General features: G+C 36.3%; 1 protein-coding gene across 2 annotated transcripts in view; it reads right to left on the minus strand.

Annotated features, from left to right (window-relative positions):
• LOC142344413 (uncharacterized) overlaps nt 1–20,409 on the minus strand; it is a 112,663-nt gene that overhangs the window by 26,148 nt on the left and 66,106 nt on the right. Inside the window, exons 14-25 of one of the 2 annotated variants that reach the window (XM_075396031.1) lie at nt 17,143–17,293; nt 15,539–15,778; nt 15,147–15,259; nt 14,554–14,584; nt 13,836–14,015; nt 13,183–13,353; nt 10,236–10,329; nt 9,415–9,756; nt 4,680–4,706; nt 3,957–4,244; nt 2,628–3,457; nt 2,129–2,252 (exon numbers count right to left, since the gene is read on the minus strand). In XM_075396031.1, coding sequence (XP_075252146.1) covers nt 2,129–2,252; nt 2,628–3,457; nt 3,957–4,244; nt 4,680–4,706; nt 9,415–9,756; nt 10,236–10,329; nt 13,183–13,353; nt 13,836–14,015; nt 14,554–14,584; nt 15,147–15,259; nt 15,539–15,778; nt 17,143–17,293 — 2,591 coding nt within the window. The remainder of the gene's footprint in view (nt 1–2,128; nt 2,253–2,627; nt 3,458–3,956; nt 4,245–4,679; nt 4,707–9,414; nt 9,757–10,235; nt 10,330–13,182; nt 13,354–13,835; nt 14,016–14,553; nt 14,585–15,146; nt 15,260–15,538; nt 15,779–17,142; nt 17,294–20,409) is intronic. The other variant, XM_075396032.1, reaches the window with a different exon arrangement.

The following is a 20,409-nucleotide window of genomic DNA, read 5'->3' on the forward strand; positions in this document are numbered from 1 at the left end:
GGGATGATCGATGTGATACATCCTTGGGGAATGTGTCAGCTGACTGCTTTCATTACCAGCTTCCAGAAGGTCTTATTTCCTCCTGACACAATTATGGGTCGTTTCCCGTCGAACCAAGTTTCCGGCTCAAAGTCGAACCCAGCCCAGTCGGCCTTCTTGAAATTGATGTAGGTCTTCTTGTCTGCAGCCAACCAACTTCTTGAACTAGAGTAATATTGAACGGGAAGTAATCCGAGCCCAGGGCTCGCTCGGTTGGCCACGCCATGTTCATAGCCAGAGAGGGACCGACTATGGTGATGTCAGGCGAGCTCTGACAATACGCTGAGTGAAAACGCTTTTTGGCAGGAAAATATACCGATCTTTTGTCGAACGCTGAAGTAATTTTATTAAAAAAAGATCGCAATTTGTTGAAAATTTCTATCGTCTTATATCATCATCAATTACTGTCGGGAGTACAATTTTCAATCGAATAACGTACAATCAAAATAGCATTTTAAAAAATCAGCAAAAATTTTATGAAGAAGGTTTGTTTTGAGATCCAAAGACGCTAACATTGATGTGTTAGTTCGACAGAAACTAAAAGGTATTAGAGAAAATTGAACGTCGAACATATAGACCTCAAACATATATTTTCGAACAATACACTGAGACCCATATGATTGAAATGGTTCCAATCACAACATAACAAATTTTCTTCCCGAAAGCCAAAAACTAAAAAACTATGTTGCGAGGTTCAAGCCTGAGTCCGTTGTATTTTCTTATTTATGTAACAGACCTACCGAGCGTCAGTGATAGCGTTAAAGTCACGGTTAACTGGTGACAGTAAAATGAGGCAAAAGGGACATTAAGAAATAAACTATGTAAAATTTTCATGTTAATAACTAGCTCAAAGCAATCAGTTTCGAAGCTTGATAAAACTCGACAATTATTTTACAAAACCACTGCCTCCAGGACTTTTCACATAAATAATAATCTCGGAAGAGGTTCCACTAGGAGCACTTCGTTAATAATCAATTCAAACCTAATGGAGTATTGCTTACACAAGTACGAGCTATTAAAATCTGTATTGAGATCTAAATATGGTTGGCATAGTAATAATTTTGTAATGAACTTTCCGCGTTCCACGATAAAATGTCAGGGCCCTAATGCTAAAACTCAAACTTGCAGATTAAACCAACGTGCAAACGAAAAATGGAAACATTTTCGCTTAGGTAAACAAGTCCTATTTCATTTAATAAGTTGATCAGTTGGAATTGTACCTTCATATTAGTAATATACCCGACTGACTCCCGGAAAATAGCCGCCATTGATTCCCATAACCACGATTGGGATCGAAAGAACAAAATGATTATTATTCTATAAAAAATTTCAAATGCGATTCATTTTGATGTTATTTCGTGGTTGTCCATATTCCTGTTTTTTACTGCTACAGGGACTACCATCAATAAACATTAGAGGTGGTAACTAAACCTTTTTTAGAATAAACTTCCTGTAGCGACATCTAAAATTGGGCTTTACGGTTTATACCATTTGTATTTTCGATATATTGATTGTCGATTCTAGATGGTTTTGCCGAGCAACTGCAGTTTAAAAGCACTTTGAGCAGAATGAGGGAACAATGGAATTAGCCCAGACTGCCTCACGCAAAATGTCGAACAAGCAGTGAACCAAGGAAACAAACCAAAATCATCGTTCCAATTTGACTTCAAAAATCATGAAAAAGTGTGAACAGGTCTTTAAAAAACGACAGCGCCCCAAAACAATTCAAACTCTCTGAATTGTTAAAAAATAGGGCCAACTGAGATGACCGCTACTAAAAAATAAGGCCACTATAATACCCGGCTGGAAAGATGAGGGCAGCCATTAAAAATGAACAGAAAGTCCAAATTATTGAGTTGTGTCGTAACCTATAAAAATTTCGTGTATGTAACGGGGGAATTAGCGAAATTAGTTTTCAGTCAAAAAGGCATAATTCCATTCAAAATGGCTATCTTTGTAATGTTTGACTTCATATTGTATAACCACACTTTCAGAGAAAATTGACCTACTTCGAGAAAATCGACCTATCTATGTTGAATATTTTTGATGTTGCACCAAAATGAATACTTTTTCGTTGTTTTTAGCTTACCTTGAAACACCTGAAGTGTGGCTGAGGTTTGAATTGTACCCTGTGCATTGTCAGCCTTGCATACATATACACCCTGGTCTCCATCGTCAACATCGTCAATTGTCAACACCTTCTCAGGTCCATCCTGAAACCAAAAATCTTCAAAAATATCTTTAATAAGTAAAAACCGATGTCGCACAAACAAAGGTTCCACTTAAATTGTATTCATGTGTTCCAAAATCCCCAAAGACGGAGCTCAATTACAATTAAATATGAAAATTTCGTTGATTAAATATGACAATTCTTAAAGTATCTACGGAAAACCAAAATAAATTCCATCCCTTGAAAACGAACTTTTCTCCATGAAAACGTGGATACATATTACTGCTTATTTTTGAATTGATCAAACTGTCTGCTAAGCACTTAATGCACGCAATTTTTGGTTTATATACATCATTCTAAACATCGAGAGAAGCGTAATTCAGAAATGCTCAACTCAAACTCTCCAGATAGTCATTACCTCTGACATGGTGATCCTGTCACTCGGAGTAAGCAGCTTGGAGTCTTTGAACCATTGGACACGTGGAGGTGGATAAGCTTCAATGATGCATCTCAATTCAATCTCGTCACCCGACACCACCGCCACCCGGCTCAGCTGGCTCACCATCCGGGGAGCTTGTGCTATCGGCATCTCACGCTTCACACTTCTTTCATTCTCCGGACGATAATTGTATTCTCGATATTTCTCGTTTTCATCAGGTACTCTATACAGAGATCTTGGATCTGGCTTCGAATTTTGAGGAGCTTCTGTAATTGCAGGACCAATCTTTGTCAAGTCAAATGGTTGCGACTCTGGCGGTTTTTCACGCATTGTCATTTCGACCTCTTCTTCCACGATTTCAGATTTGGGAATAACAGCCGGATTTCTAACAGAACCCCGATTCATCTTTGAACCATTCATTCTCAAATCTTGGTGAGATAAAGCTTTGTCGGTATCTCTCGGTTCATAATGGACATTCCTAAGTAGCGCATCGTCATTTAACTCTTCACGTCGCTGTTGGAAAACTTTCCTGCTGCTATTCTTCTCATTGAGTGACGTCACACTTTGAGAGTCGAGGTCTGTTTCCGCAATATTTCTCATGGAGCCCTGATAGTCACTGGGGAACTCAGTTTTGTTATAAGTCAAGTTGGTTTCTGAGTTTGCATATCTCGGCATCTGGTTTAGATTGGAACCGACATTCTGGTACACACTAACTGTCTCTTCGTACTCCTCGAGTTTATAGCGGTTGCTCTGGTTAGAACTTCGTAAACCATTGCGCACTCCAAATGAATTGGTATCCTCTTTCGGCTCTGAAAAACTGAGCAACTTAAATACCAAAGAAGCTTTCTCGATTAGATCCAACAAAATTGATTCAAACACTTAATCTAAGAAATATTATTTTATGATCAGGGCTTCGGAACTCAATAATGATCAAAATCAATTTAGTCACTTCTGAATTGCAATGATCATCTTTCGGCTTTGAAAAATAGCGCCACTTCAAAAACAAAGGAGCTTTCTCGATTAGATTCAGTAAATCATTCAAACAGTTAATCTCAGAAATACAAATTTTATGATCAGGGCTTCGAAACTCAATAGTGATAAAAACCAATTTGGTCATTTCAGAGTACATTAGAAAAATTTATGTGTTCCGAGACTACAAATTAAGGACACCAGTCAACTTTTAAAACTTGCGATCTTTTGGCACCGAATGCTTTTGTGAGATTCAGTTTACCATTTCAAACCTACCTCCACGTTTTGATACCAAAAATCTCTAATACCTACGCAAGCTAAACAGAGCTACATACATACCTTGTACAGACAGATAGCACATTGATTGGGCCTTTCCAAATTTATTCTCAGCTTCTACAGCCAACCGTCCACTGTGCTCGGAACCAACATTGTCAATTATCAACTCGCAAACACCATTCCTCTGAATTGTTTTGCAACCATCAATCCCGTCCTTCAATTGACGACCTTCGATGAACCAAAATACGGCTGGTTCCGGCTCTCCTGATATTTTACACACAGCTCGAAATTGAGATCCAAAGGTTGAAGTCTGATTTACAAGCTCCGCTAATATTATTGGAGGCTCGCCTTCTAAACGATGATTATAGATAGGTTAACAGGAAATTGATGGAGTTCTAGGAAGAGACAATATTGAGTACAGTTTACACAGGAAATGTTTTATGAGAAGTATCTCAACACCTCGATCATAGAAGCGCTTTTTTGAGGAATGACAATCTGATGGTAAGACACGATATTGTACGATCACAAAATGGACAAAGAGGTACATTAAAGGTAAATGAAATCGGTTGAACGGAAGCAAAAAAAACTATAAATAATTTTCACACAACACAGACGACAACAACGGTAGGCTATCAATTTAAAGATGTCAACATATCAGGAAATTTGATCATTTTCATAGAGAATTTATATGATCACAAAATTAACAGAAGTGAACCAAAACTGTAGACTGCGGCAATTTAAAACTTTAGATTTTTTGTATATAAGCACTGGTCTGTTAACTCTTACTTGAACATCGAGACCAGATTTGAGTCCCTGAAACAAGAAATAAGTTGCATGCCCCCAAAAATAGGTTTGTGCCAATAGCAAATGTTCTCCATGAATTACACTCAGAAAAACATCAACGAACAGGGGTAAAGGGAATTTTTATGCGAACAATCTTATAAAAGAGAAGACCTCGCGCCGATAAGAGTGTAAAATGACCTCACATACGCAACGCAGTAAAAAAAAAATAGCCTGAATGAAGAAAGATTTATCAAAGTGAGCACGAGGTCATGGGCTCGCAACAAAAGTCCTGATATACAAAATAGCAGGACTAGTCCTGAATAACAATCCGAAGAAATGAAAAACAGAAAACACAGCCGAAAATTGCCGGAGTAGCTGCGGAAGAATAGACTCGGGTGCCATATAATAGAGATAGAAACAGATAAAGATATAAGTTGAAAGTTATCGACGCCGCTCAATGATAGAAAAAAATAAGTGATTAGTTTGGATTAGTTTAGGCAAAACTTGATGAAAAAGGAACACCTCACGACAAAAAAAGGAATTCAATGCACAAACTATCAGAGATGCTGTCATACACACTGATTATAAAAAGTAAAAATAAAACAGAGACACAAAAGTCAATTTTGTACTTGAAACTCCTTATTAGGCTCCAAAAATTATTGTAATATCAGTTTCGGAAAATCAAAAACAAATTAAAAGCAAAAAAAATTGATCGGCAAAAAACGTTTATCTATGTGCACACCTCTCTCAAACTCTTTTTTAAAGTCGGAATATCATTCACTATCAAGCAATCAAGCAAATGACCCAAAAACTTTTGCTACAGAGAGAACTAAAGTCACGATCACAAATGCCGTTAGTGAGAGGAAGAAGTCATTCAGAAAATTTGACTTTCAGCTTTGCTGTTTGAACAAATGCAAAACAAAAAGAGCGTCAGACGATAAACAAAAAAACATAGACTGCAGAACAAGTTCTGACCTATAATTCGAAGAATTCAATGACTAATAGACCTAGAACGGACAATGAACAGATTTGGAAAACCATTTAGAAAGCAATGATAAAAATTGAAAAAAAACAGTATAAATCAGAGTCAAATTGTTGCATGTGAACAAAAATCACAATCGAGAAAGCAAATTTTTGTTCAAACATCTTAAACTATTTTAAAATCCTAAAAAACTCACGCCGCGAAACCACTCGCTTTTTCGTTGGACTTCCTGTTTCGGCGTGACCAACATCACCACTCCAATTTGACTTCATAAATCATGAAAATGTGTGAACAGATCATAAAAGACAGCACCACAATACAATTCAAGTTCTCTAAATTGTAAAAAAAACGTTCAGCGATAAATTAATAAAGCTTGTTAAAATTCATTTCGCAGACGCCTCTTATTAGGGACCTTTACTGCACAAACGAGTTTCTTTGACCTTAAACAAATTCAAACTAAACTTAAGTTTTAAAATGCAAAAGTCATTTTATTGAGTGAGGTAAGTCACGTATGATCAAAATCTAATCACGCAAATAACCTTAAAACTTTTGCTAAAGCTAGTGAGAAATGACGTCACGCGCGCAAATGCCGTTAGTGAGAGGAAGAAGTCATTCAGAAAGTTTGACTTTTTCGCTTTGCTGTGTGAACAAACGTAAAACGAAAAAAGAGCGTCAGACGACGAAACAAAAAAAAACCAAGAGCACCGCAATATAGCTTCGCTCAGCTTACAGCTTCGCAGCTATAAAAAAAAGACCAAGAGCACCGCAACATAACCCCGTTCAGCTTACAGCTTCGCATCTATAATAACATTATCAACCATTTTAAAGATCAGTAAATAAAGCAAATGACGCAACAAACTGACGCAATAGACTTCCGGAATAGTTGAGAAAAAGACTTGCGTGAATAGAGGAATGATTTGAAAATCTATAAGTGCAATAAGTATTGACAACGCAGATATTCGAACCCTAATCTTCGGCGTAAGAACAAGAATCATTAACCACTCGACTACCAGTCCCATTGATACACTGTGTCTTACGTTCGATTATAGCAACAGACATATTATACCTAAATGCACGCAACTTAGGTCACCAAAAAATAAGAATCAAGAGTGAAAACGCGACGGAATGTTCTAGAACAAATGTAAAACGACAAAGAGCGTCAGAGGAAATAAAAAAAACAACAAAACCGCAATATAGCTCCCCTCAGCTTACAGCTATGATAAACATCAGAAAAAGCTTCAAAGCTTTTTTAATAGTTTTTTGATGGCATTAGACGATATGCTGAACTGTTGAAGCACATGATACTAATTTCTGACAAAAAACCACTTAAATTCTTAGTTTATAACACAATGAGAAAATGACAAACAAACGAAGGAATTAATTTCCACTGTGACTGTTCGGAATCGAATGCTGTCTAAGCCTAAAAAAAATAGCTGCGAATCGAAAAGTTAAATGGCTCAAAATCCAATTCAACAGAAGGGCGACGAAGTCCCATATAAGTTACATTGCCAAAAAGAACAAAAACATAGCTGGCAGATTGCAGAAAATAGCCGCAATAGATTCGTAGATCGGCAGTCTAAAAAAACAGTCTTTTCACCAAAAAAATTTGTCTTTTCATTGAAGACTGATCTGTTATATTTTGATTAAAAATCTGCGAATTACATTAAAAATAATAGATAAAAGTCAATTTCAAAGTGAGGAAGTCATTTTTCAGAGTGAGGTAAGTCAAATGTGACCAAAAATTTAATCACGCGAAAGAACAAAAAACTCGCTCCACTAAGAGCGAAAAATGACGTCACAAATGCAATTCAATTGAATTCGCATGAACGAATGAACAAAAGTGGCTGTGACGTCATATGGTCGTAACAAAAATCATGACGACGAAATAAAAAAAAAACCAAGAGAAGGCCAATAATAGCCCCAGCTATCGCTGTGCGGCTATTAAAAACAAAGCTTGCAATAGCTGCAATAATGGCTTTGTACATCCGCAATCTCAAAAAGATTAAAACAGAAAGAAAAATAGTATTTTTTTGTTTTTATGCTCAGATGTTATAATTTCATTAGGAATCTGCATAAATTAGCTGCTCTAAATTAACCTATCTTTAGAGTGACACACTCAGTTAACTTTTCGTTGAATTAAAGTCAAGAACAGTCATTTTGAAAGCGAAAAGGTCATTTTTGAGAGTTAGGTAAATCACGTGTTGCCAAAAACTTATGCAAATGAACAAAAACTCGCTCCACTAAGAGTGAAAAAGAGGTCACTCACGCAATTCACACAAAAATGCTTGAAAGAATTAACAAACAGAAGATTTGAAGTGATCTGGACACCACATTGTCGTAACAAAAATCTTGACAACGAAATAATATATAGCCACACAAGTCCTGACCTACAATTCAAAGAATTTTCATTGAGTAAACAAAAAAACCAGACACAGAAAGAGAGATCCTTTTAGAAAAATCCTATCGAAAAAATAAGACAGTAAAAATTGAAGTCAAATTGCTGCATGTGAGCCAGAAACGACTAGCGAGAAAGAGAATTTTTGTTCAAACACCAATTGCTCACTCTACTTCAAAAACGAAGCTCTACTTAAAAAAAGAAAGCGCCCCAATACAATTCAAATTCTTTTAATCGCGAAAAAAGCAAGCGAAGACCAATAATAGCCCCAGCTATCGTTTGCCGCTATTAATAAGGTCAAAACTGAGCAAATTAAATAGATTACATTGTGTCTCACTAGCCAAGAGAACCTGTGATTAAACTGCCTAAGTGAAATAACAAGAAAAATAAAAAATACGGGGGCAATGAACAACTAATTCTATAGTAAAACTCCAGTAAGCAATAAGGAAACCTTTCGAATTTTACTTCAGTCTATTAAAGCCTTTAAGCAAGAAATATGAGTTAAAACTGAAAACATAACCGACTAACGTCGGACGAATTGCTCTCGAAGGGGCAGTGGGAGCTCTAATCATTTGCAGCCTTCTTCAGTAGGGGGAGGGAGGGGTCTAGACTGATTGGGACAAAGAATTTCCAAGGGGCTTCAAATAACCTCTAGAGGCTAATATATATCAGTATTAAGATTTAAAGCGAAAAATGGCACCAGTTTCGGCGCACTTCTGACTTTTAGTATTAAATTGCCGTCAATTGAGTTTAGCTGCTTGAAATTGTGAATGAGAGAGAACTTTAGATCACGCAAAACGCAGAAAGTCAAGGGCGTAAAAGTCACTCGAAAAGTCAAAAAACAGTTACGCAAAAATTTTGCAGAAAAAAGACGCACACGTTTACAATAATTGCTTCTTTGAGAGAATTAAAAAAACAGCTTGAAAGCACGCACGTGACAAATATTACTCGCTTAAAACATCCTTCAAATCACAATTTTTCGCATTCAGGAAAACGGCAGTATGAACAAAGTAAGCACTCTTTTCTTGATCCACTCTTCAAATTTGCCCAGAAGTCAAACCAATACAAATGTTAGCACGTGCAACATTTTCGAGAGATTAACTCCAACAAAATTTATTTATTTAAAACGACTGTCCAAAACTCCCCTTTCAAGTCGTTAAAAAATAGCGCAACAGTAAAAATTCAATTTTAAAGAAAAAACACGATGAGACCAGTAGTAGTCTCCAAACTATCACTTCGCGGTTTTTCATGATAGTAAACCTTAATTGAGACGGCAAAGTCTAACGGGACCTTAAAATTGTTAACCTCATTTGGGAGCAATAAATTAATTCTGCTGCGTTCTCTAAAGCAATAATGCTTACCAGGTTCATTAGGGATCACTTTCAGCTTGCAAGAAGTCACTTCAGAGTGTCCGGTCAGTATATTAGTAGCTATGCAGTGGAAGGTTCCCGAATCTCCGACATCTGCATCTGGCACAATCAGTCGATTAGTCCCGTCTGGTTCCATCAGCACTCTGGTTTGGGGAGTATCCACAATTCTCAGATCGTTGATTTGCCATTCAATTTTGATGTGCTCAGTACGTCCCATATTAAAGTTCGGATGCATTTGGAGCTTGCATGTGAACTCAATCTGTTCTCCTTGCTGCACGTTCAGATCTTTCAACTGTAGAGTAAACTCGGGATTCTTGAGTTTAACAAGCCACACTGAAAAATATCTTTTCAAGAATATAAATATTTACCATCACAGATAGAGGTTAGAGGATCCAGGCAAAAAATAAGCATTTCATAGCATTGGTTCACACTTAATTGCAGTGCCACACTTCAATGCACGGTAACTAAGTTTTGCTTTTAAAAATAGATATATGTCCAGATCATATATCTATACATACTCTTCTGCAACTCCCACAGCGGAAAACAGTCCCGTTAATTTCAAGGAAAAATTCCCCCACTCCCAATTTGTTCAACATTACCGATACTTATTTTATTTTATCATATTGCCGCCTTTTCTATCAAATGAGATGGAATTACCTAAACTGGAGATCATATTCATTAATCGCCGCGCGGTTATAATTTTGAGTTTCCAAAATTTTGAGTTAATTGGCCTACTGATTACTGCTATTCATCCAAATTACTTTAAGCAGACTCGGAAATAAGTTTTCAGAGAAACAGCGAACTATACTCACCGTCAACATCCAGGAGAAGTCTCTGTCGTTGAACTTTGATTCTCTCAAACAGTAACTGAATGTCTACAGCCTCCGCCAAGAATGTTGCCGTGTCCTGTCAACAATATCAAAATTACAGTGATTACTCCAGGCAAAATTAGGCTGCCAGGATTTTAAAAAGTTATACGCTAACGCAGTTTCAACAATGCATATAAAAGACCAATATATAGAGAAGACAGACATAGTTCAACAATAAGGACCCGTACTATACGAATAAATTTGGTTAACTCAGAAACGCAAATTAGTTATTTCCAACACTAAGTACCTAAAAACGAGAAACAATTTTTTGACGTGCGCTGAAACATAAGGAAAAGTGAAAGAAGTTTTCATCAGAGCTTCGCAGAAAATCAAGTTGAAGTTGACTGTAATAAAATTAAAGCAAAGAGCTACACTCAAAGTGGTTTTGTTTTACAATGATGGAAATCTCATATTAGTGTCCACGTTCTTTTCTTTGAGCTTCAGTAGCCTACAAATTCAAACTTTCTAAGAAAAAAATCTGAATCAAGACCACTTTGTTTTACCTGTCCTCTTTTAATAAAACTACACTCGTTTTTTAGCATGACAACAGACTTACAAAACGTCTGAGGCAAAACCCAACAAAATTATCGGTTCCCAATAAAAAGTCAATTTGAGTTCAACGGCCCAACAAAATTATCGGTTCCCAATAAAAAAAATAGTCAATTTGAGTTCAACCGCAAAAAATTTACTATATTGCGCAATTCGATGCGTGAAGGAATTTAAAATTCATCCAGTTGAAACGGTGAGTGAGGTAAATCACGAATCAAACATGAAAATTGTTGACTTATGTTGAACGAAAACCGTGATCAATAGGTAAATCGCACTTTGAAAAAACGGCAAGGCCAGTCCGAAATCACAATCTACAGAATTGAAAGAAAACCTTGAAAACACCTCAATTAACTAACAAAAAACCTCAATAACACAATCAAACTTTTAACAAAAATTGAGAATTAACAAAAAAGAATTTGTATCAAAACAGGAACACAAATTGGCATTTCATAGATCTTTCTGGACTCAAACAACAAGCAAAATAAAAACCACAAAAATAGATTGTTTATAAAAGTTTTTAATATAATCTCTTAATATTATTAGTGTTATTGACTTACGTAAAACGAAAAAGGTGATTAAAAGGTAAAGAGAATTAAAAAAAATAAAAAAAGAACAAGTCCTGACACAATTCAAAGAATTTTCATTTACTAAACAAAAACAAACCAGCCCTATATTGGACCATGAACGCACTGAGAAAATCAATTAGAAAAAAATGATATCCAAATAATTGGAAAAAATAGTACAAATCAATCTCAAACTGCTTCATGTGATGAAAAACATTCGCGAGATAGCAATTTTTTCAAACACCGTTTTCTCACTACTTTTAAATTAGAGCAAAAAAATTCACGCAACAAAACCGCTTGCTTTTTTGGTCCACTTTATGTTTCGGTGTGACCAAAATCATCACTTCAATTTGATTGCAGAAATCATAAAAATGTGGAAACAGATACTTAAAAAAAGACCGCGCCTCAGAACAATTCAAATTCCAGAGACACATCCTTGAGACACATTTGCTTTACAAGGAAAAAGACCTAATGGAGCTTTTTCAAAATTAATATTCGATATTAAAACTCGAGATTCTTACTCAGGAATTAGGGCATATAAGTTTGGCACTACTCAGATGCACTTTATTGACCTTTAATTAGTAAATGTTCATAAAATTTAAAGCTCCATAAGTGAGTAGGAAGTCATTTTTTGAGTGAGGTAAGTCACGCAATTGACCTTAAAGCAGAAATCACGTCACGAACAAAAATTTTAACCGCAAAGCAGTAGAACTCACTGAATTCATTGAAAAGGTCAATTCCAAGAAGTCAGGGTAAGACAAAAACAAAAATCTGTCAGACGGTAAAAACAAAATTAGGAGCGCAATAATAGCCGCCTGGAATTGCTGACGCGGCTATTAATAATCATTTTGGGATACATTTATGCCAAAAAGCAGTTTTCGTTAGATCGTGTCGAGTCGTTAGCAATGGGGGAGCAGAGAGGTTATGGGGGTTTAGAACTTCAAAAATGACCTTCCGAACAATAAACTTAAGTCTCCTTGACATTTTTGCGCTTATGTGCGCAACAACAGTTACATTTCGCCCATTTTTCTTAAATTCATTTGCAACTAACTTTATTTACCAAGCATTAAAAGCCTATATTAAAACATATTTCAACGTGGTTTGTTCGTGGAATGTCTTGCACATCATTGTATGAAAACACTTCCTAAAAACGATAATCTTCTAAGTTGAATGCTTTTTGCGACTTTTGTTTGGTTTTGGATCTAATTCATTATTATATACTTATTATCCTTGTCCTATAGTTTACTTTTACTTATTTCAACTGATATTGAAGTTTGAAAAGTCGGGAAAAGGTTTAAAACTTGATTTTCCCTCGAGAAATTAAAAAATATAGCTCTTCAAAAATCAATTAGTTTTTCGCAGGTATTTTCAATAATAGCCTTCGTATCTCTACACAATATATTGATGAGTCAAAATCAACCCAACAAAAATAAGCCAGGCTAACATAAATTTCCTAACCCCCAAATACATTTGGTAGGTCGGAACAATTAAAACTCAACGGTGATTTTTGCACCGCCTATTCTGCTAGAACAAATTTTCCATAATTATATTTGGGTTAATAAACTTTTATTTGTGTCGGTTCGTAATTAACTGACTTTTTGTTTGTACACTTAATGATAAACTACATTGTGTTATACTGTTTTAAATAGTCGTACACTGCCTCTCAGCTGTTTATTCCATGACTAACACTTCAGTTAAATCGTGTTTTTTTTCAATTACATGTAAATCTGGCCATAATTCCGATGAAATTATCAGATTAAATATCTCAAACTCTGTACCTGTTCTCTGACTGAAATTGCATCTTCAATCAGTACTTCACAGTCTTCCAGACATTTAGTGGAATCCTCTTTCAGGGCAGCCAGGTCACCTGGTGAAGCTTTCGAGTCCAAAATGTCAAAACACTTTGTCTGACACTCAGTGTCTATCAGCAGAAGCTCTTTCAGACCGTCCTAAAAGACTTCAGGTTGCGAAAAATCCCTTTGAAACACAGTTGTATTCCGCTTTCAATTTAATTTCAACAAAACTTCTATTTAAAATCTTATAATGGATTTTATTTAGAAGTATATAGTTAAAGTTCATAATGGATAAGGTCAGTTTAAAAGAGAAGATTCACCGACCACTTTATCTGTCCGTGTTGTATCATTATTTATCATTATTACAACAAAATAAATTCTTTCTATTTCATAAAACTGAACTTTCAACAGGTTCAAAGCGAATTTCATTTCATAAACTACATATTAAACTTCTACGCATCAAAAGGGGGCATATGGCGCCTTTAAAAGAGTTTTAAAAAGCTCGGAAAACAAACCCAGCAGTCAAGTTCCCTAACTATCACATAATTTGACCAAAATGGAGAGTTCTTTCTGTGAGTTGACAAATCAAGATTATCGAAGTTATAGTTGCTTAAACTGAGCTCTGAACTAATTAATACCTTAAAGCTGGAATCTGCTGGATTTTGGAGAGTTTTCACAGCTCCATTGGAGGAATGGACAACCTCCTGACTCATAGTAATGAGACGTTGGAATGCCTCGTTTGAAGCATCGATGTCTCCTCTCTTCCTGTGCAACTCCACGTCATCACTGATAGTCACTATGACCCTTTTGTTCACCATCTGAAATTCACAAGATTCCTCAGCGGTGAGGTCACCCTTGCTTAGACTTGACAACTTTGATAAACCTCGGTTCACTTAGGAACTATTCTTTTAAGTACGGACCTCTTCGTTTCGTTATGGGGATAGGAATCTTGCGTACGTGTTGTGAATACAATGCTATCTCAGAGTCGAATGATTCAATTGGCTGGAAAAATGATGCTCAGGGAAGCAAAATTCGTTGAAATAAGCAAAATTCCCTTTTCGGATCTCAAGTTATACAAACAACGCTAGCAGAAAGAAATTTGCTTGAATTGCACATGTTATTACTGAATAATTGAGCATGCTGCATTAAAGGAATGATGGAATTAAAATTCAACAAGCTAAAATTGACCCCAAAAATTTTTTTTAAAAACTGCAGGAATGTAAGTTACATCAACATCAGCATGAAATTTTGATTTGAATCGCTACGAACACGAAACTGAAACAAGAATTCTTAAATAAGCGTACATTCAAAATAACTTCATAGTGAAACACAAAACGGACAAAGCTATCAATTTACCTGCTCATGCTGAAGGTACTCCGCCATAGCTCTAAACACAAATCAATTAACAGATTAATCTCTTGATATCAAATATACACATATTGTACTTAAGAACACGCTTCATAATCTGGGTACATTTCAACAATGTTTCAAAATTAGTAAATACTGCTCAACTACGTCAATTTTGCTCTTTGAGACCGGCTTAGCTTACTAAGATAAATATAACATCAACTTCATACGTGTTACCAAGTCTAGACTACTAACCAGCCATTCACAATTTGTAACGCTCTTAGAAGAGGACCGAAGGACTCCATCTGATAGCAATATTGCGTAGTTTGACTTGAAAAAAGCACTTGAAGTTTTACAAATGTTGTCAGCATAAAAGAATGGTAAACTCGCTATAATAAAACCCACTCAATGGTATCTTAGAATTGAGGGCATTGGTTTAGGCCATCCTAGTCTATACAACATCACAATCAAGGGAGACATTTCGTCAATATGGCAACATTTTCGAAGTTTTTACAACCCAAACGTCTATTAAGTCACCAGAGTAATCAAAGCAGTTAATTAATTAATGACACTGATCATTAAACAACATTTGCATCGCTTACATGTGGAGTCCGTCGTGCTTCTTCTGCAGTTTAGAAATCATCTCATCTCTCCTCAGTTCCAAAATGGCGTAATCATTCCTCACATCAGACAGGAACAGCACCAGCTCATCCACCTAGGGCGAAAAATTATGTACACACGTACACCCCCCTTATACTTCATTTCGAGGTCTATAGCTACGGTAAAGATAGAGTACATATCATTTAAACTATTCAATGCAAAATCTTAATTAATCAGCGTTATATTAAGAACAGATTCAAGTCGGCATTGAAATGGAAGATGTACACAAAAACTGATCTCGACTCTCCGCGTTCTCTGCCATACCCCCCCCCCCCTCAAAAAAAAAATAAAAACTCCAAAATTAATACTCTGCAAGATACCGAAACACCCTTACCACTTGATCTCTGGGCACCTTGGGTTTCACGACCTCCGGCTCAGGCAGAGCAGACTCAACCACAGCCTCTCTCCTAGGAGCAGCTATGACGTCATCCTCCTCAACTCTCATTGGCTGCTGGTTTGAATTCAAGGAGGCTATTGAGTCCCTAGATGGCTGCAGTTCTTTCGGTGAATGATCATTGCCCCTCATACCCTGACCACGTCTGTAGAACTCTTCCCTCGAGAACGTGCGATCAAGCTAAAATTAATTCTACCGTTCTTGTTCCTACTGGCTCTCTATTTGTGACAGCATTATTAACATTTCAACAAAATAATTTTTCCGGATGGCGAGAAGTTTCAAAATCGGTTTTCCTACATTCATGAAACACACCTCGGTGACTCAGTGATCAAAAAATTATAAACCGTGCACAAAACAAGTATTATTAAAGAATGCAAATGATAACACAGTTGAAAGTTACCCCAATGCATTGCTGCTGAAATTATAATTAGAGTGAGCAAAAAACTAAAAAAAATGGACGTGAGTTAGGAACTTAAGGCTAGCCTGACTTTTTTGTTGAAGTGAATTTTGACCGAACAATATCTAAGGCGTGAGGGCGGAGCTGAAGGGCTCAAACTTTTAAGACAAATAACCGCCCTTCACACCGTGAAATTGTCTCCTCAAAACAGTTTTGGTGAATCGCATTCTTAGTAAGGCTTAGGGCTCTAAGATCACTTAATGCCCTGCGAGCGCTACCTGTTTATCCCGTTTCTGGGGACAAAAAGTCAAATGGGTCAGACGAAAAATCAGTCAAACGAAAAATCGCATTAAAAAGCTCACAGGACTAACATAATTGTTACAAACATCGTTTGAGAGCAATTGATCATCGATTCTTAAAGGGACAACTCGAAGATGACGCGTTGCTGTACTTGGCATTCATCTATTGTAGAACACAGAAAATCACTTTAAACAGACTTTAATGCCACTGTGTGCAAATAAAGCTCCATGTATGACTTATTATTGTTCCTCTTATTTTGGTTTCAGGGGCAAAAAAGTTTTCGACAATTTTCGTGCTCATGTTCCTGCTAATTTTCGCAGCATCGTTTCATGATTAGTAAGAATTAATTTCTGATATCGTAATGTTTGCTAAGATTCCATAAAACCGTATACAACTTATCATGACCACGAAGAATCATGTCTGACTTTGTATGGTTGCTAAAACCCTTTTATAGTCTTCATCGCGGGTATAATAATAATTTCGGTTCCTGCGTAATCGCAGAGGAATAGCATTAGGCCACAGCGGCCTGTTCTCAGCTGCCCTTTTTCTTATTATTCCCCACATTTCAGACTGTTCTTTCTATGAGCAGCATTGCTCTTTTTGGCGACTATGGCCACTTTTTTTGCGTCGAAACTTTCGCGTGGTACCATCATTGCAGCCAGCATTGGTCAGGTTATGGTCAACCTGAAGCTATGGTTAAGTAAGAGCTCATCCTCACACAAAGTCAGTTTTGTATTGATAAAATAATGAAGACTGAAACACCTCGCAGCAAAATAGTCTGCTTTTGAATGCAAGTTTCAGCTTTTCACATTAACTTTCCAATAGTGAGTAGAATTACGATGCTCACCTGTAGTTTGCGATATATGTGCAAGTCTCTTTCCTCCTGCAACCTCTCTTCTTCATTGCCCGGGAGATATGCTTGGTCTTTGGGCTGAAGAACATTGGTCACATCTCTCTTGTTCTTCTTTGCAGAACTCCTCGATCGCTTTGGAGTTGACCTGAAACAAGTGTAGACAAATCATTGAAGATCAAAGCAAAAAATGAATGCAGACGTATAAAGATCATGAAAACTCGTACTAATTAAACCGTAAATGATATAGTAAAACTACCTCAAGACGATTTCTAAATTGCGAATGATTTTTAAATATTTCTCCGATGTTACCTATCCGTTGTGATAATTAATACAAAACACATGCAACAAGGAAACCAAATAGCCTAAAACCAAGACCAGTTGGTAATGTACCGACCCCTCTTATTCACAATCTTCTTTCAACTTTGTGTCGAATGAGACAGGTGGAAATTTCAAAAATTGCAAAACTTAAAATTTGAACATACCCGGCAGATTGCCGGAAAATAGCCGCCGTTGATTCCAATAAGCATGATTGGGATTGAAATAACAGAAGATATTGAAAAAAAAGATTTTTGTACAAGAACATTTTTTTAAGTCCGATTTATTTTGATGGCATTTCGTAGTTGAAAATACTTCTGTTTCTTAGAGAGAGGCTACAGGGGCTACTATCAATAACAATAAGCATTAGAGATGGTAACTAAGACTTATAGGATCGACGTTCAAATAGCGGGCATCTAAAATTGGGCTTTATGGGTTTATCCCGTTTCTAATTCTGACTTCAATTTTTTATACTGACTCTCTTCATTTTGAATTGCTTTGCTGAGCAACTGATGTTCAAAATCGCTTAGCAGAATGAGAGAATTTTATTAAACATAGCCGGCAGATAGCCGGAATAGCTGCGAAAGAACAGACATGAGTGCCGTATGATAGAGATAGAAACAGATACAGATATAAGTTGAAAAAGTTATCGAAATATAAGAAAGAGTGAGAAATGACGTCACGCTTGCAAAAGCAGTTAGTGAGAGGAAGAAGTCATTCAGAAAATTTGTTTTTTCAGCTTTGAGGTGTGAACAACTGTAAAACGAAAAAAGAGCGTCAGACGACGAAACAAAAAACATAGCAGGACAAGTCCTGACGTACAATTCAAAGAATTTTCATTGACTAAACAGAAAACTAGACCTAGTAGACCTAGAATGGACTATGAATGGATTGGAAAAACCATTTAGAAAAAAATCCGATCCAAAAAATCGAAAAAACAGTAAAAATCAAAGTGAAATTGCCGCATGTGAACAAAAAACCACTAGCGAGAAAGCGAATTTTTGTTCAAACACCATTTTCTCTCTCTACTTTAAATTTAGAGCGAAAAAATTTCACGCCGCAAAACCACTCGCTTTTTCGCTCGATTTCCTGTTTCGGCGTGAGCAAAATCACCACTCCAATTTGACTTCAAAAATCATGAAAATGTGTGAACAGATCTTAAAAAAAAGACAGCGCCCCAATACAATTCAAATTCTTTGAATTGTAAAAAAAATAGAAGCGCTATAATAGCCGGCTGAGAAGATGAGGGCGGCTATTAAACATGTCTTCTGACACCGATTCTGTATCCGGTTTTTTCTCAAACAGATTAAACACTATATAAAAAACTCATATGGAACTGCCGACAAAACCAAAAAGAGAACTGTTCTACGAAACAAAAGTGGACTTCCTCTATAAGTATGTGCCATTGAAAACACAAGCCCACTAAATTTTTCTGTTCTTGGCATCCTTAACTTGATCTCCTCAAATTTGTCAGGAAATAAATCAGAATTAAAATCTTGAGAAGGAAAGCAAAACATGCCATAGAAATGTCTTAAAAGTGTCTCGATTATAATGACCGGAAAAACTCCGCAGAAAATCTCCGCCATTGCGATAATAAATACCAGTCAAAAATATTCTGATAATAACGAGAAAAAATTCTCAAATTAATTTCAGAATCAATTTCATACAGAATGAAAAATTTATTCAACTGACTTAACGGCTTTAATTTCTAATAACGTTGAACATCACTTGTTTTGCAAGCATTTTCCAATGTATCACTATCAAAGTACTTTTGAAAGAGTTAACAATTCCACGTTGCTTGTGTTCACGATTGTTAAGCTCGTTCCCATTACAGACCGCCAACCTATTGGTCTTAGATCACCTACCATAGAATCCCAATTACAAACATAGCCGGTAGATTGCCTGAAAATAGCCGCCGTTGACGCGCTTGCTGCAGATCGGGATTGGAACAGAAAAATAAACATAGCCGGCAGATTGCCGGAATAGCTGCGAAAGAATAGACCTGCGTTCCATAAAACAGAGATAGAAACATATATAGATCTAAATTGAAAAATCGACGCCGCTCAAAAAACTAGGTAAAAAATATTACGAGATAAATTAATAAAGCTTGTTAAAATTCATTCAGCAGAAGCCTCTTATTAGGGACCTTTACTGCACAAATGAGTTCCTTTGACCTTAAACAAATTTAAACTAATCTTTACTAAGTTTTAAAGTGCAAAAGTCATTTTATTGAGTGAGGTAAGTCACGTATGATCAAAATCTAATCACGCAAATAACCTAAAAACTTTTGCTAAAGCGAGTGAGAAATGACGTCACGCGCGCAAATGCCGTTAGTGAGAGGAAGAAGTCATTCAGAAAAATTGACTTTTTCAGCTTTGCTGTGTGAACAAATGGAAAACGAAAAAAGAGCGTCAGACGACGACACAAAAAAAACCAAGAGCACCGCAATATAGCTTCGCTCAGCTTACAGCTTCGCAGCTATAAAAAAAGAGATAAATTGACCGATTTTTTTCTGTTTAAGTATCTATCTTTTTAAGTGTCAAAATTCTAAATTAGCGTGCAGTTTCAGTTGAATTCTAAAACTATACTTAATTCAGCTTCTAAACTGAAAGCTAATAAGATTAATTACAATGTCAGCAAACACTAATGAACTTTGATAATCTAATTCTCAATGACTCAATGACCGGGTTTTATCGGTTTATCTCGTTCCTTTTGATTTTGATCTTCTGACTTTGACAGTATTCACCACATTGCGTAAAGAATGCGGGAAAGAATTTACAGTCCATTTAGTTGAAACAGTAAGTGAAGTAGAAAATCGTGACTTAAGTGAAACGAAAAACGTGACCAAAAGGTAAAGCGCTTTTAAAAAAAGGAGAGCGCCTAAGTAATATTCGTTGAGAGGCTGACGGCAGTTGTTAAACATAACAAACTAACGTCGAGAGAAAT

Source organism: Convolutriloba macropyga, chromosome 8 (genome assembly GCF_964194025.1).
Source record: "Convolutriloba macropyga chromosome 8, txConMacr16.3, whole genome shotgun sequence".
NCBI lineage: Eukaryota > Metazoa > Xenacoelomorpha > Acoela > Convolutidae > Convolutriloba > Convolutriloba macropyga.